Genomic DNA, 18,119 nt, shown 5'->3' with positions numbered 1-18,119 from the left:
TCATTAATTTCTTCCTTCTCTTCTTTATTATTGTTGTTGTTGTTATTATTATTATATTATTATTATTATTATTATCTGTTCATAAACTCAGTATATAGGCTGGAAACCTGTGACCCGATCTTTTAGATCATTTTCAGGTATAACAACGCCACGTACTGAGTATTATTATTATTATTACTAGTACTAGTACTACTATTGTTATTATTATTGTTATTGTTGTTATTGTTGTGTTGTTATTTATAATTTATACAATTAACCTCTTTGTGGTTCGACCCCGGTCTTGCCGGGTTATTTATTACTTCGACACTCCTGCACTTGGGAAAAGACATCAAGCTTTTGGTTGTGTCAAATATATTGATTCCATTAGACATAATTTCTTTTCCAACATGTCAGAATTTTAGTGGCGATGTTAAAGGACCAAATAGCTTAAAAAGTTGTATGAACAAGTTTATGACAAGATTAAAAGGAAAAATTAGAATTATCAATCTCAAGCTAATAAGCATACTAAGTATATAGATTTCAAAGAAGGTGATTTGGTTTGAGTGCATCTTAATAAGAAAAGGTTTCCATAAGGTAAGCTTGTTAAACTCAAACCCATAGTTGATGGTCCATTCAAGGTTCTAAAGTATATTTATGAAAATACCTACAAGATTGAGCTACCCACACATCTAAACATTTTAGACACTTTTAACATGGCTAACTTAGGTCTTTTCTATGGTGATGATAATACATATCACCCGAGGATGAGCCTTTTTCAACTAAGGGAATATGGCATAAGTGTGTCCTGTAATGGTCATAATAATGTTGGTTTACTTGAGTTTGGATTGGTAACGCAAATGGGTGAAGTTTTTTATGTTATTATTTTCATCCCATGGGCCAACTTTGAGCCTTATTTTGCATGTCTTCGTTACATGAAAAAATAAGTTTAACATGTGTTTTTCAAGTTTAAAATGTGATCTTTCTAAATTGTTCAACCATGTATGCATTAGAGTTTTCTACAATAAGTTATACATTTTTAATTTTTGAGTTTTCTAAGTGTTTGTTTGTGTTTCTTATAAGTAAAAAATGTGTGATGATTATTATTTATCTAGTTTTCTATTAAAGTCATTTACTTAGGTCTCAATTATGTTATTTTAGTGTTTTTCTAAACATGAAGGGTTGTTTCAAGTATATAATATTGAATTAGATGACGTATTGAAAATTTTTAGCAAATTTTGAATAGAAAGTTTTGACAATCTATCAAATTTTATATCTCATTTGTAAGTTTATTGACACGACCAAAAAAATTAATGTCTTCTCCTAAGTGTAGGAGTGTCGAAGTAATAAATAACTCGGCAAGATCAGGGTCGAACCATAGGAGGGTTAATTGTATAAATTATAGACAACAACAACAACAACAACAATAACAATAATAATAAAGAAGTTGATGAGAACTTTGAGATGGAAGATTAATGTAAGGATTAAACAATTATAAAAACAAATGTCAAGGTTAGAGGATCCACTAATGATATTTCAAACAAGTATAGTATAAACTCTTATTATTCAACTGGAAACCACACGCAAAGGAGGTTCCAATCGGATGATTTGTCATTAATAGCTCATTATAAATTGTTAACATGATCATATTAATTATCTTATTTAAGTAACACCAAACTTTTAAATATTATCAGGAATTCATGATGCTAACTTATGTTAACAACAATTCAAGCTCTTTTCATAGCAAAAGTGTAGGTAATACTATACGGTTGGGCTATAAGAGTGCCAAGCATTTGTTGTACCAAGTGTTATACAACACAAATCTAGATTAACCATTTAACAAGCAAGGTATTAAGAATTAGTAAGATAAAAAGATAAGACATGTTAATATTAAACATTAAGGTCCATGTTGAGTTTACACTATACTTATTCTTACACTATTAGTGTAACCTTTTCACATTGACATAATAAACTTAGCTAAACATAATGAAGAAGAGAAACATAAATAAACAAAATTTTAAAATAACTTGTCATTGAAAAGCAGTTGCAGATCAAACGGCAAGATTCCAAGTAAAAGATTTTAAAATAAAACACATCACGTCGTGATGATCATGGTGAAGAACCAGTGAATATTTGTAGGAGATGAAACAAGAAAAACATAACTTACCTGGTGAAGAATGGAGAGACGCCGTTGTTATTGTGTGGACTCTGGTTCTCATGGTGGCTGTTGAAAATGACGCTGTCGATGGTGGAAAAACAAAAACGATGAGCGGCGAGGACTGTTGTAGAGGTGGACGGTGGCTGATTGTTGGCTGAGAGAAAGAGATGAAGAGACTGAGTGGCCGAGGATTTTGATTTGAGGGATTTTTTGTGTTCTGATTCTTTGAATGTGAACGGTGAATCTGAAGAGAAGAGAGAAGACTGATTGTTTCGGTGAAATGAGAATTGAGAAATGCTTGTGATCTGGTGAAGCCAATAGGCAAGCGACACCTGGCAGCTGAGTTGCTTCTTTATCTCCTGCGAGCAAAATCGTTAAATCGGGTGTAAAATCGCGATTTTAAGCGATTTTTAAGCGATTTTACCCGATTTTAACGATTTTACCCGATTTTGACCCGATTTTACTCGATTCCGAGTTTTATAACGATTTAGCACGTAAAGCCTACATCAACTCGTAAAAACGTACGATTTTACGAGTTGGATCGCGATTTTAACAACCTTAAGAGAGAGGCTGGTATGGGGTTTCTATTTTTTGAATGGAAAAACGACTAAACTGAAAAGACTCTATACTCGTGTTTTAATTTTCTTGGGTATCAAGAATAAATGTCTTTTCACCGTGTATTCTAGAATGAAAAAGCCTAAACAATATATATATATATATATATATATATATATATATATGTTTATTTCGGCTAACTTTCATATATCTCAATTAATTTTATTAATTCTAAAATTAATGATCATATAAACATTCAGTGGCCCTAAAATTTATAAAACTCGAACTGGTGACCTTTAAAGAGCAAACCTAAGATCTGACCGATTAAGCTGCACCCCTTAGGTGTTCACAAAATACTCAAGATTATTAAATTTTTTAAAAAATATATTTTTAAACCATAAAAACAAATATTAAAATGATTTGAAAAAAATAATTTAAAATAAAAAATTTTAATTTTTTTAAATTAATTTTTCAAATCATTTTAATATATTACTGTCTAAGATAATTTTTTAAAATAAAAAATAATTTAAAAAATAATTATTATTATATTTTTAAATACCAAAAAAAAAAACAATAAATAACCTTTGTCACTAATTGGTAATAAGAAAAAATCAAAAATACCCTTCACAAGCATGGTTTCTTTACCTGCTTAAGAGGTCACAAATGTTATTCTGTTGCATCAATGAAATTTTCGAGTATGCACTATAGTATTTAGATCCGATCTGATTCAAGGTTCGGGTTTTAGATTTTGATTAGGTTACTGAGTTTTAACTAAGTCATTAAGTCTCTCGGGTCAATTCTTTTTTTAATCAAAATGACATTGTTTTAGTAAAAAAAAAAAAGTCAGCAAGTTGCGACCGGGTTTTTTGACTGGTCTTGCTAGGTCACACTAGGTTTTTTATTTTCATGTTTTTTTCTTCAACCTGACCTGGTTCCAACCCTAAGTCGACCAAGTCTAGGGTCAGCCCGCGGGGCTGGGCCGGGTTTCAAAACTGTGGTATATACAATTTGTTTCCTATAGTATTTTCTCAACGCATTTTGGCTCTTTGCTAACTAGTTATGTGACTCGCATTTTACTATAAATTAAATATTTTTATATTTTATAAAAAAAATTATATATACAAGTTTTTTTCAATGTATTTTTATAGTTTAAAAAATTTAAGTTCAAATAAAAAATTATATATATACATATAATCAAATTAATCGAGAACTATTTGTGCAAATAAATAAATAAAAAGTCGTTAACATACCTAAAAGTAAAAATTAAAAAATCAAGAGACAGATGTAGATCAAGATATTTAATCTCAAAAGATGAAACATTTAAGTAGTTGTGCTTGTTAAATTTGTTTATTAAAATAATTTTTTATTTAAGAAAATGATAATAAAAATAGAAACACAAATTAAATTGATTGAATAAAATAAAAGGGGGAAATCATGTAAGACTGCATTTATTAGAAATATTATTTGAAAATAATTTTTTTATTTTAAAAAATAAAGGATAAAATTTTTTTAGATGAATCAGAAAAACTCTTCAATTTAAACATATAATTAAAAAAATAATCATCATTTAAAAAGGCTTTTCAAACAAAATAAAAAAAATAGAAGAAGTACTAATTTAAAGATAAATTTAAAAAAATTAGAGAAAAAAACCATAAAAAAATTCATTAATTTATAAAAATGATAAAAAAAGCCATGCACTGTTGAGTCGGCTTAGCTGACCTATTTTGTCAAAGCCTATATGATTGGGCTTTTTTTTATTTTTTTTCGCAACTAGGATTGACGAGCCCTAATTTTTTTTTGAAAAGCCTAGATTTTGATCATCATGGTGCCCAAAAATCAGGACTTAATTGATTTTACCTAAAAATTTATCTTTCAATTTTTTTTATATCCAAAATACCTATAAAACATCGTAGGAACAATGATTAACCTATTTATGGCCTCAAAAAACCACTCAAAAAATCAAAATCAATCCGAGTTTAAATCTGTTTTTTCTCGAACTTTAAAGGTATAAAAACACTTACTATGAACTCGCCTCATCAAATGAAATTCTTTGACATAAATCGATATCAATGACACTTTTCTTTTTCTATCGCTGGAATTCGACAACCTTTATCTCTCCTCTCTCAACCAAAGATTAAAAAAATAACAAAAATAATTTTTTATACCAAAATTGAATTGAAAAAATATTGAAGCACTGCAATTGTATAATTTGTATGATTTTTAAAGTTTAAGGACTAATGTGTATCTTTTGCGAAACTTATGACATGTCATTCATGTTTGATGTATTTTTCATTTTGATCTCTCTTCTTTTAATCTCATATTTTTATAAGAAATTAAAATTAATTGGTTTTCAATTATGACTAAATTATTAAAAAAATATTTGAAAATTAAATTGAAAAAAAAATTTATACAACTCATTCACAATAATAAATTAGAGAGGATGAAGAATAAAGTCTTTTGCACAGTAAAAACTTAATTGTAAATTTCTGAAAATGTCCCAATTTGAAATTATCAACAAAGAAATTCCAATTTCCAAATAAGGAAGTAAAAAGGGTTAAAAACCCTAATATTCATAAATAATAATAATCGATCACTTTGCTCTTTCTATCTCTCGTTTAGGGTTACCGTTGAGATATCATCATCACTTTCGCTTGGCTCAATCAATCGATGTAATGAAGCGAGAGCGAGATCACCAGTTCGAATGCGGAATATGCGGAGCAGAAGACCGGTATCTCCTCCACAACGTCCGCCACCGTACCCCATCCTACCGCCGCCTTTGCACGAACTGTCTCTTAAAAGACCACCGTGGCCTCTTCTGCCCTTTCTGCTTTAGTGTGTATGAAGAACCACTCCCAATTGATCGATCCATGTGTAACAAATGCCCTTCCATCTCTCACAAACCTTGCATCCCTTCCAATTACCCTCACCATACTCCCTTCATCTGCCCCTCTTGCTCCTCCCCCAATTTCTCCTTCTTTAATCCTACTACAAACGGAGATTCTCCTCCCGGCAGGATCATCGATAGAGATTCCGCCAGAGCGCTTGTTGCTGCCGCCAAGATTGCTGCCGTTTCCATGACGAAAGCGGCGGCGATGGCCAAGGTTGAAGCTGAGAAAAGGGTTAAGGAAGCTACTTATGCAAAGAAGAGAGCTAGAGAAGCGCTTGAAAGGCTTGCTTATTTGGCTGCCAAAGAGAAAGAGATTATGGAGGGAAAAGGAGGAGGAAGTAATTATAATGGGCTTTATCTGGCTCCTCCTCCTCCTCCTCCTCCTCCTCAGATTACAGGGAAAGTGGAGAAATGATGATGATTTTACTCCTAAATAGGGTAAACTAGCGCTGCTGCTACTACTGCTTTCCTTGTCTTCTCTCTTTTGGTTTTGGATTCTTGGATATGATGGATGATGTTGCTATTGTTGTTAGAGACGATTTTCATTTTGTTTAGTTTTTGGACAAATTTCTGTCTTTTTCACTCTGAGTTTCAATCATCATCTTTAATAACTTTTTACTTGTATATTTTGGTGTTTAACTCACTAACTACATATATCCTTTCATCTTATCAGTCATTTTTACAAGTTAAATTTCTTTCTTTCTTTCTTATGCATCTTGAAAAAGTATTAATTGATTTTTTTTTATCTCCCAAGCTACTAACTACTATTAAAAGAAGGAGTTAGAACAGACAATTCTGGGATTGGGACTTTATTGTGAAGTATGTCATGAAATTGTAAGTTGGAGCTGCTGAGTCTTTATGGAGTTGATTGAGAGTTGGAGTCGTAGCTGCTGAGTTTTTATACAGTTGATTGAGTTTTGGTAGGGGCACTCTGAAGCAGAGGAAGCTAAATAGCAATTTATTGCGACTATAAGTGAGTGAATTATTACATCTTCCCATCTTGTTTTGATTGAAAATGGAAATGCAACTGTCTGTCTTCTTCTCCACCTGCCTTGCCTTCCTTTATTTATTTTCATTGTGATTCCTTCGTTCCTGGTTTCTTTATGCGTTTCAGTTCACCTGTTATTTTTTTTATTGCTTAGATTAATGCCAAATGAAACTTTGGAGTTTTAACAAGAACCTTTACTTTACACGCTGGCTATGCTATTATTAATTTATCTTCTGGCTAAAATCAGTTCAAGTTGGGTGGTGCTGCTTCGGTTGATGGCAAATCTGCTGATATTATTATCTATTTCAACATATTACTGCTTGGAATCTGTTCTGTTATTACAGATTGCCTTAAAAGTTGGAAACGGGAGGACATTGTCATCATCTTTATCGGAGGTGTTTTATGGCTTACAGTTACAGTGACTAGCACACCAACAAGGATAATTAAGAATCCTCTCACAACAACATTACCTGGTTTCTTCGTCGTGCTTCTTCTTCTTTTCTTTTCCCTCAACTCAAGTTTTACTTGTTCTGATGAATGATGGATTTGTGAATTCCCATCGAGGGGAAAGGATAAATAAGGAGAGACTAAAACCAAATAACATGAAGCTCCATTTTCTACAGACAAGGGTGTCTTAAATTAGGAAGATTGTATTTTTTTTTTTTCAGCAGGATTGCACTAGTATGTTCCATCATACTGTATCTCTGGTTTACAGGCAAAAGTATCTGCTGAAGGATGGGATTTTTTAGAGGGAATGATGGCTGCTAGAGAGTTAATTTTGCAGTCCCGCAAGCGGTATTCTCTGAAACGAGTTCGTACTTTGTGAATAGTCGAGAGCCAATGTTGAAATCTACAAAGAAAAGCGTCCTTATTAAATATGGGATTGATGCGAACCTCGTGATCACGTGGTCACGCAACCCACAATTAAGATTGAGATATGATCCCGAAAAGCCGAAAAAGGTCTGATAAGAGTGCGACACAATGGAAACCTGTCCCAAGACACCAACACTATTGGAATGAGTAGAATGACGCCATGAAGTCAGTTAATCTTCGATAAGTCAGATTCAGTTCGTTCAAGAACTGAAGAATGCAAGAATCACTCTCACATGTTAAAACTGAAAAATTCAGAATAATATTCATCAAAGTTGCTGAAATTTTGGCCTACATGAGTTTAAATAGTTCTTGAAAAGTTAACCCTAATGGACCCCTTATGTGGACTTATATGAGGTCCACTCAAAACTGGAAAGCCCATAACCTGATCCAAACAAGCCTTGGATCCTAGCTCAAAACAAAGTTTTAATTAAGCCTAAACATTAAAGAAAATAATAAAAAAACTAATATGTCATTAAATACCACTAGCCCTTCTTTCCTTGTGTAGCTAGGATGAATAACGAATCCTTATAAGAAAATGATTTTGAAACATTAATGAATCACCGCCACACTTGTAGATTATATTGCAGCTCACTAAAGATCCTTGTGGAACTAGGAAATTTCCAAAACCAGCTGCCACATCCTTGTAGGAAAAGAATCCTATGAAGTAGTATTACAATACTATGAAATCACCAAAAATCAATTTATAGGTCGTTATTTTATTTCTAGGTACCCAAACTCCTTGTATGATCAGTTTACGGCGGAATTGATCCTCCAATTAAAACCTCCAGAAGCCGGTATCAAAATATGCCCAAATTTAATATATGGTGCGATCTCATCCCCAATACACATAATATGAAGTTTCAATAGATTCTAAGGTGTTTTGCTTATGGTTCACTAATAGTAGTGTTTCTGCGGCAGAAGTGAACCTCAAATTAAAACCTCAAGAAAAAAAATATCAAAATAAGCCCAAAATTTACATATGATGCAATATCACCCCCAATAGACTGAATATGAAGTTTAAATTGATTTTGAGGTGGTTTTCTTATGGTTCACTAAGAGTAGGGTTTCTGCGGCAGAATTGAATCTCGAATTAAAACCTCAAGCAAATAATATCAGAATAAGCTCAAATTTGATATATGATGTTATCCCACCCCGAATAGACTGAATATGAAGTTTAAATTGATTCTAAGGTGGTTTTCTTATGGTTCACCAAGATTTGTGTTTCTGCGGCAAAAATTGAATGATACTTCAAATTTCAACTAATCACTCTTTTCTTTATTTCTTTTTAATAAACTGATATGGTTAGAGACAGTAACCAAATGAAATATAAACTTTTTTATCTTCTTCTGTTTTTTTTTTTTTTTTTGCTTAGATGACGCAGACTCGAAGAACAAGAAGATGGACGCAAACACTGAATAACTTAAGGGAACACTAAAGAGGGAAAAAAATAACATAAAGACATGACCTTGTTTCAAAGCCTAGCTTTGATACCAACTGATGCAAACCTCGTCATCATGTGATCACGCAACCCACAATCAAGATTGAGATCTGATCCCGAAAAGCCGAAAGAGGTCTGATAAGAGTGTGACACAATGGAAACCTGCCCCAAGACACCAACACTATTGGAATGAGTATAATGACGCCACGAAGCCAGTTAATCTTTGATAAGTCAGATTCAGTTCATTCAAGAACTGAAGAATGCAAGAATCACTCTCACACGTTAAAACTGAAAAATTCAGAATAATTTTCATCAAAGCTGCTAAAATTTTGGCCTACATGAGTTTAAATAGTTCTTGAAAAGTTAACCCTAATGGACCCCTTATGTGGACTTATATGAGGTCCACTCAAAACTGGAAAACCCATAACCTAATCCAAACAAGCCTTGGATCCTAGCTTAAAACAAAGTTTTAATTAAGCCCAAACATTAAAGAAAATAATAAAAAAACTAATATGTCATTAAATATCACTAGCCCTTCTTTCCTTGTGTAGCTAGGATGAATAACGAATCCTTATAAAAAAAGGATTCTGAAACATTAATGAATTACCGCCACACTTGTAGATTATATTGCAGCTCATTAAAGAACCTTGTGGAACTAGGAAATTTCCAAAACCAGCTGCCACATCCTTGTAGGAAAAGAATCCTAACCAAATAGGAAGTCCACAAGTCAAAGGGAAGTAAATAACAAAATCCGTAGAGCCTCCGTTGACCAGTATTGCGGTTCCTTCCCGAACTCAGATTGACTTGAAGTTTTAACCCAAGAGAGTACAACATGTCTGGAGAGTCCACATAAAATATTAGCCCGATCCAACGGTCGGATTGAGGATTATGATTGTTGCCGTGAACCTGGACTGCTGCGTTTTTTACGCCAAAATCCGAATCTGACCTTACTTGGGTCGTATAACTGGGCTGAACCGTATCAGGCATTCTACGAAGCCATCAGTTTGCACCACCAAGTTTGCTTTACAAACATTAATGTTGTTGATGCTAATCTGATGCTCGTAGCCCCAAGTCCACATAGATTAATCTGAGTTCTAATTAATCACTGACTTATACCATTTTATTGTTTCAACTTGTATATTTGCTGATGGTATTAGGGTTGCCCTTGATTCCACCGCCCAATAATTTAGGTAGTGTTTGTTACTATAATTGAAAAGTGTTTTTTTTAAAAAATAATTTTGTTTTAAAATTAATATATTTTTTATATATTTAGATTATTTTATGTGTTGATATTAAAAATAATTTTTAAAAAATAAAAAAATATATTATTTTAATAAACATTAAATAAAATATATAAATCTAGTTAGCTAGTCTAATAACAAATAATTGTTATTATATAGTTAGGTAGCTAGCTAGCTTTTAATTGTTATTTGGTGCCCATCCCAGGTTACTTGATTTTGAGGGATCAAAAAGAGAACGGAAAAGTCTTTCCTTTTTTATTACCTGAATTCGAATAACCAATATACATATTATTTTTTCGTTCTTTCTTTTTTCGGGCCAATTTACACATGAAAAGAAAAAGACTAAACTTTATTATATTATATTATATTATATTATATTATATATAAAAAACTAAAAGTGCTTGGTGTGTGCATTGTGGCCCATGAGGCAATGCACCGCCGATTATAATAGCAAAATCAAAATGAATTTTGAACTTCAAAACAAAGAATGATGTGAAGTGAGAGGCAATGCTAGTCATGGTGGATATAATGGTTTTTTTTTTCACTAGGTTTATTTGTTATTATTATGTTGATTAAGAAGAAATTAATCTTTCTTTATATTTTTAATAAAAAATAAAATGATTTAAATACCTTAAAAAAAAACCAAGTCTTAGAGGCTTTTATGCTAGCAAGTGAGAGGCACTCACACTCTTTAAACAACATATGCAATGTCTTCGAGCAATCAAATGTTGTCTTCAACAATGACGTTAAAAGCATCACATTATTCTTTTCTTGGTGGTTACAAGTGTGTGCATGAAGGAGCAGTATTTAGGCTCTGTTGGAATTTTTCTTTTCTTTTCTCTCTCTTATCAACTTGGATTTCACACCAACCTTTTCAAAAAGTGGATATGTCATGTAAGTCTGTATTTCTATCAGCTTTAATATTTATTTTTTTTATTGCTATTTATTTTGATTTTAATGCTTTTGAAGTTTATTTTTTTAATTTCAGCCGACAATATTTTATTTTATTTTATTTTTATATCCAATTTGATCCACATTTTTTTGATTGTTATTTTTATATTATTTTCTTGATTTATTTTATTTTTCAATTCCATCTTTCATTGTTTTATTTAATTTAATTTTTATACCAAATTTTGGTCTCTTTTTTTATTACTATTTGTTTTTTATTTTTTATTTTTAAATTTTGGATGATTTGGGATTTTTCTTTGTGAATTTTTTCAAGTTTGCCTACTATAGAGTAACCTGATCTCATAATTTTCCATAGGTTTCAAATATTAGCTTGATTTGACTTCGGGTTTTTTTAGGTTCTCTTTTTAAAATTGATTTTTTTTTTAATATTTATCTTTCAATATTAGGTTATTGGACCTTTGAGTTTGTGATTTTCGTAGATTTTTTTATGGGTTATCATGATCTCATATCCTAGATTACGAGTTAACTCAAGTTGACTCAGGTTGACTCGGGTTTTGTTTTTATGTTTTTTATTGATTTTTCCCATATTCACCTTTCATTATTTTATTTACTTTCTTTTGTATAAGGTTATCTTGATCTCACAACTAGGCAGTAAATTTGGCATGATAACTCGAGTAAGTTTTTTTTTTGTCTTATTTTTAAATTATTTTTTCTCAATCTTTCATTCGCTATTTGATTTGTTGGTAATTGAGTTTTAAGTTTTTTTTTTTTATAAGATTATCTTATTCTCATTCAATTTTTGTTTTGATATCAAATAAGATCTTAAGACATCTTAAGAATATATGGAGGAGATCTTTTCATAATATTGACAAGAGTTTTTTTTTTTATTTGTCATTGTCATTGTCATTTTTTGTGTTTTTTTTTTATTGTTGATGATTTTTTATAATTATATTATTAAATTAACCAAGCTTAATAAACTCATTTGAATCAATGACCCAAATCCTTATTTTCCTTGTTGCTTTAAAAACGTTGTTATCGCTTGGGCATCTTTTTTTACATTAGAATAAAATTAAACAATTATAAAAATAAATATTAAAAAAAAAAGACAATGAATAAAATTATCGAGGAGAAATGTATTTCTTTGACCTAAACATTGTCATTGCTTGGGCATTTTTTTTTTTTAACATTTAAATAAAAATAAACATCTAAAAAAAAGATAATAAATAAAATTATTAAGGAGAAATGTGTTTTTTTAACCTAAACTCTATTTCCTTAGTAATGCATCTCTTGATTGTTTATATAAAAAAAATGTTTTTTTTATTATAAGTGACACGCTTAAAAGATTGATGTCTTATCCCGAGTGTAAGAGTGTTAAGGTAATAAATAACTTTACAAGACCGGGGTTGAACCATAGGGAGGTGAACTATATAAATTACAAATAATATATATATATATATATATATATATATATATATATATATATTTGTGTGTGTGTGTATGTGTGTGTGTGTGTAATAAGATACATAGTTTATGAGAATTTTGTGGGATATTAATGTAAGGATTAAATAATGATAAAAAAATTGTCAATTTTAAAGGATTCACTAATGGTATTAAAAATAAGTATAGTATAGACTTTTTTTATTAATCAATTGAAAACCACACACAAATGAGGTTCCAATCGGATGATTTATCTTTAATAGTTCATTATAAATTGTTAACATGATCATATTAATTATCTTATTTAAGTAACACCAAACTTTTAAATATTTTCACGAATTCATGATGCTAACTTATGTTAACAACAAATCAAGTTTCTTTCAAAGCACAGATGTAGGTTATACCATACGGGTGGTTATGAAAGTGCCAAGCATTTGCTGTATCAAGTGTTATAGAACACAAATCTAGATTAACTATTTAATAAGCAAGGTATTAAGAATTAGTAAGATAAAAAGATAAGACATGTTAATAATAAACTTTCTTGGATATAAACATTGAAGTTCATGTTGAGTTTATATTATACATATTCTAACACCATTAGTGAAACATTTTCACCTTGACATAATAAACTTAACTAAGCATAATGAAGAAGATAAACATAAATAAACAACATAAGAACATAATTACAATAAAGGAAATGAAAAAGCATAAACAAGAGATTAAGAAAAATATAATATAAAATAAAACTTAAACATTACAAAAATATAAAGAAAGAAATAAAAGGCATGATCCTGATCTGAATAACCAAGATGCCTAAATGCATGGCAAATGCCTCCTTTTATAGGCTAAAATTTAAAACTATTGATTTTATGACTAATTGTTGAGTGGGTGATCACATCTTGACTTGGTGACAATCCTTATTTTCTTGTCAGAATTTAAACAGACTTAACTCATGAAAGTTCTAGGAAATTGTCTCAGCTTTCCAACAAAAAATATTGAGGTCATTTGGATTTCTAGAACTCGAGATATAGGTTAAACACTAAATAATGTCTGGGCTGCAGAACAGATTCAAACTTCTTTATTGTTGCTACAATTTGGACTTGAAAACGATATTTTTAAATCTTGGACTCTGCATGAAAGTTTTAGGCCTGTGTTCTTAGCTTTCTATCCATATAAAGCAAACCTAAATCCAAGATCTATAACTTTAGATATGACCCAATGACCGAACAATATTCCAGTTTGGACTGAACCAACATCTCTTTTTTAAGTTTGACCCTCTCTTTGTCTTTTAAATTTCAGTGGTTAAACTCATCAATCAATCTTCTGATTTATGTGATAGACTTGCATTTAAGATGAACATTTACCATAAATTAAAGGTATCTTATAGTATTAGACTTGTTATTATAAAACATGCTTTTGTTAAGGAGTTATTGACACTTTTAAATGCAAAATGATGATATAAAACTTTGATAAAAATACACTTTTAAGTACTAATCAATAAGCACTATTGTTTTAAAATGAAAACCTACCATGATCTTAAAGGAAATTTTTTATGTGAATATAAAGGGTAAGAACTCTAGAAATCACAATCAAGATTAAAAAAAAAACCTAAGAAAAAAAAATAGTTGAAAAAAACTTGACCTAGTGATTACCTAAACCAAAAAAATCATAGTTATTGGATGAAAGGCCACAACTCGCTGATTATAGAAAAAAAAAAATCAAGAATTGAAAGTGTAAGGATGGACACCTCAAATCTTTGATAAGTTCTGAAGAGTTCTATGAAGAACCAGGATTATGAGTAACTTTGCCACAAACATAATATTATTTCTGAATAATAAGCAATCTCTAATACAAGCTAAATAAATCTATTTATGCTTGATAAAATGTCTTAAAAAGGATGAAAAATAACAAAAGAGTAATAAGAAAAATAGAAAAACATATCTTAAAATCAACTAGGAAATAATTGCAAATCTTAAATAGCAACTTTTGAGCTTTATTGCAAGGTCTTTTTTAATGTTTGATCTAGATGAAATTTTACCTCTATAAGAAATAAGACCTTAAGAATCTTTGGAAAATTTTTAGCTAGATTCATTAATCAAATCAAAAGTTATCCTCATTAACATAAAACTACACATTAGAAAAATAAAACCCAATCCACGTGTAAGTAGAAAAACAAGTTGAATTTGCAAGTTTTGTAGAAATAAGGCATAAATATCTTGAATTAGCTCATTAAATACCTTTTAATATTTTTAGATCTTAATCATGTAATAAACTTAATCGACACATGTAATGGATCTTGCGGTGTTACTTCATAATTCTCATCAAGTTTTTTTTTTTTTTTAAAAAAATATTAAGATAATGTCTTAATATCTTGTATATGATTGAAGGGGAAAATAAATAATAGATGTGATAAAAAAATATATATGAAAAACCCACCAAAAAAATTTAAAGAAAATAATATTTTTTCATCAAATATTCACATCATTTCTTATTTTTGCATATTAGGTACACATCAATAAAATGTTTTTAACATTTTCAAGAAAATCTATAATATTATTTAAGAATCATAAAAAATTAAACAATGATTAAAATATCACACTAAACGTTTTTTTTATAGTGCATTTCCTTGAAAACCTAAGAAAGAAAACATAGAAAGGGGTTAGGCGTGTGGGCCAAAAGATATAGGACTGGCGTGCCTAGCCCAACATAAAAAGGATCGGGTGCGCAGGCCTACAAGGCTAGGCATATAGTCTACCTTTTTTAAAAAATAAATAAATAGATTATACTCTGTGTGCTTGCCTAAATTATGTCACTAAAGAGGTGGTTGAAAAATAGGGTTGAGGTGTTTTGGACCTAAAAATCTATTTTCAACCTATGTTTACCTAAAAATACCTTATAAATATCATTAAAACCCTAATAAAAATAATTTATTGACTCAAAACACCTTTAAATTGATTCAAAAACACAACCATAAATTAAAGATAAAAAAACAACTTAATGACATTCATCTCGTCAAGAGGAACACATTAACACTAAATTTGAACAAAATTTTTGCTAATATTGTTTTCTTTTTCCTCAACTGTTTTCTAGCGACCTTATCTTTACTCTTACAACTTAAAAATTGAAATGTAAGGAAAATGAAGTTCTAGACTAAAACATAAAAGTATTAAAACAAAAGGACTAAAAAGTAAAGTGGAAAAATTCCATAGGCTAAATTTTCTTTAAAAAAAGTTAAATAAACAATATAAAAAAATCTTGTATGTTTGTTGATTTGTCAATTTTGATCCCCGCATTAAATTTTCTTAAAAAAGAGTTAAGTAAACAATATAAAAAATTCATGTATATTTGTTGATTTGTCAGTTTTGATCCCTGTATTTTTAATTTTTCACAAGCAACAAAATTATTATTATTTTTTTAAATATAGCACCAACTTAATATCAGGTTGTGTTCTTGAGGCCATGATAAACCAATAAAAAATATAAAAAAATAAATAATCACATATAATTCTCAAAAAATAAAATATCGAATGATGAAATTAAAAAGAAAAAAATTATATTGACTTTTTTTATAGTTTGATCAATGTTTTACTGTTTCTCTGTGGTTTGAAAAATTATTGTAATAGCCCTAGATTTCCAATCATTTTATATTCGAAATTCATGCTAAATATATTTTTGTAAACCATTACGATCAATGATGTTTTCCACATTAGTATTCTAAGAACTAACCAATAAGTTTCATTTATTGGTGGAGTGCAATACCCATATGATTTCATAAATCAACATCCCCATAAAAGAGAACTCAATACACATACCCATAACATTATATTTACATATTCATAAGTTTACATTCTTGTTTTGATATGGTTATCATTATAAGTCTTTATAAAAGTGCTGAATGATAATTTCACAACTAGTATATTTGTTCAAACGAAATACATAACGTCTTAACATACGAATACAAAGATTATAACAAAAATATGTGGTCTCGTGAGATGGGATTTCTACGCATCTTGATTGTGAGACATCCATGTTATATTGCAAAATGGATACAAGAGTTATAAATATTCTAAACATGATAATAAATATTTAAAAGAATATTATCGCTACTTTTCATTAATAACCTAAATGAGTATATTCCTTCTTTTACTCCTTACATACATAATACAACTCTTATTATTTCATCAATTGTATTATCCTTACTCATATGTCCAAACCTCTCTATAGGAGTTGTAGGGACCAGAGTTAATATATTGGTCGTGGTTAAATTACTTTGCTTTACCATGTTATCCTTTACAGCACCATTAACCACAATCAATTGCATTACTCAAAACCCGGTCATTCAATTCGGATGCCACTAGCCGGGGCTCAGCTGTAATACTCATCCCGATCATCTTTCTCAGATGCCATTAGCCAAGGCTAATCACAATATCCAAACCTAGTCATCCAATTCGGATGCCATTACCTAAAGCTAATCACAATATCTAAATCTAATTATCCATCTTGGATGCCATTAATCAAAGTTAATCACAATATCCAAACTTGGTCATCCAAGTTGAATGCCATTAGCCAAAGCTAATCATAATATCCACATCTGATCATTTATCTTGAATATCATTAGCCAAAGCTAATCACAATATCCAAAACCAGCCAACCAATTCGGATGCCATTAACCAAGGCTAATCACAATACCCAATCAAACATTCCATAAACAATTTAGGAGTCATAATAAGATAGAATAATTCTTTTATACGACATCATTTTAGAGATTCAATGTTATTTAAGAAAAAGATGGAGATCACCTACATGTTCCTCTCGTGAGGTGTCCTCGTTCGGTCTAAGGTCCGATCCAAGTCGTACTGCCTAACACATCAAATGATCATTAATCAACATATTCACATTCCGTAATCATAAAAACCAATACCATACATATCCCAAGAATACACATATTCATATTCAAGTGTTCCACACATTATGTAATCATATAATGAAAGTCATCATATTAAAACACTTCTCTTAATTTTAAATGTAGGTTACCCCCGGACATCTTAGTGTTTAATTCTTGTGTCTTATAGTGAGTTTTGTCAAAGTGATGATTGAATCATCATGAGAATTAAGTCATTTATGACATTGGGTTTATTAACGAAACTAAGTCACTACTATCATAAAACAATATAAGCGAAGACTAGGTCGCTGGTGACACAAATCATTAGTGAAAACTAGGTCACTAGTGATATAACAATTATTAGCGAAGATTGAGTTATGGCTGACACATGGAATCATCAGCTAAAGTTTAATTCACAATTGACTAAAAAATCATCAACGAAAGCTGAGTTGCTGTTGACTTAGAAATTGTCAGTGAAAATGAATTCACGACTGACACATGGAATCGTTAGCGAACACTATTCACTTTTGGTTTAGAAATCGTCAACGAAAACTAAGTTATTGTCGACTCAGAAATCATTAACAAACACAATTTCATGGTTGACACATGAAATCATTAGCGAACCCAATTCACTACTAACTTAGAAATTGTCAATAAAAATTGAGTTGCTGCCCACTTAAAAATCTCCAGCAAACACAATTTCACAGTTGATGCATGAATCATTAACGAACCTAATTCACTGTTGACTTTAAAAATCATCAATGAAAACTGAGTCG

At 30.2% G+C, this 18,119-nt stretch overlaps 1 protein-coding gene across 1 annotated transcript; it reads left to right on the top strand.

Moving 5' to 3' along the window:
* Positions 1-5,256: 5,256 nt before the first annotated feature.
* LOC118061324 (uncharacterized) lies at positions 5,257-6,622 on the top strand. The gene is made up of 2 exons (XM_035074751.2): positions 5,257-6,014; positions 6,331-6,622. Exon 1 carries the CDS (start codon positions 5,362-5,364, stop codon positions 5,989-5,991), a length of 630 nt encoding a protein of 209 aa, XP_034930642.1. The 5' UTR covers positions 5,257-5,361; the 3' UTR covers positions 5,992-6,014; positions 6,331-6,622.
* Positions 6,623-18,119: the final 11,497 nt, after the last annotated feature.

The sequence above is a fragment of the Populus alba genome, chromosome 8, assembly GCF_005239225.2.
Source record: "Populus alba chromosome 8, ASM523922v2, whole genome shotgun sequence".
Classification (NCBI taxonomy): domain Eukaryota; kingdom Viridiplantae; phylum Streptophyta; class Magnoliopsida; order Malpighiales; family Salicaceae; genus Populus; species Populus alba.
Note: the sequence above shows the minus strand (reverse complement) of the source record. Positions and strands in the feature narration are given on the sequence as shown.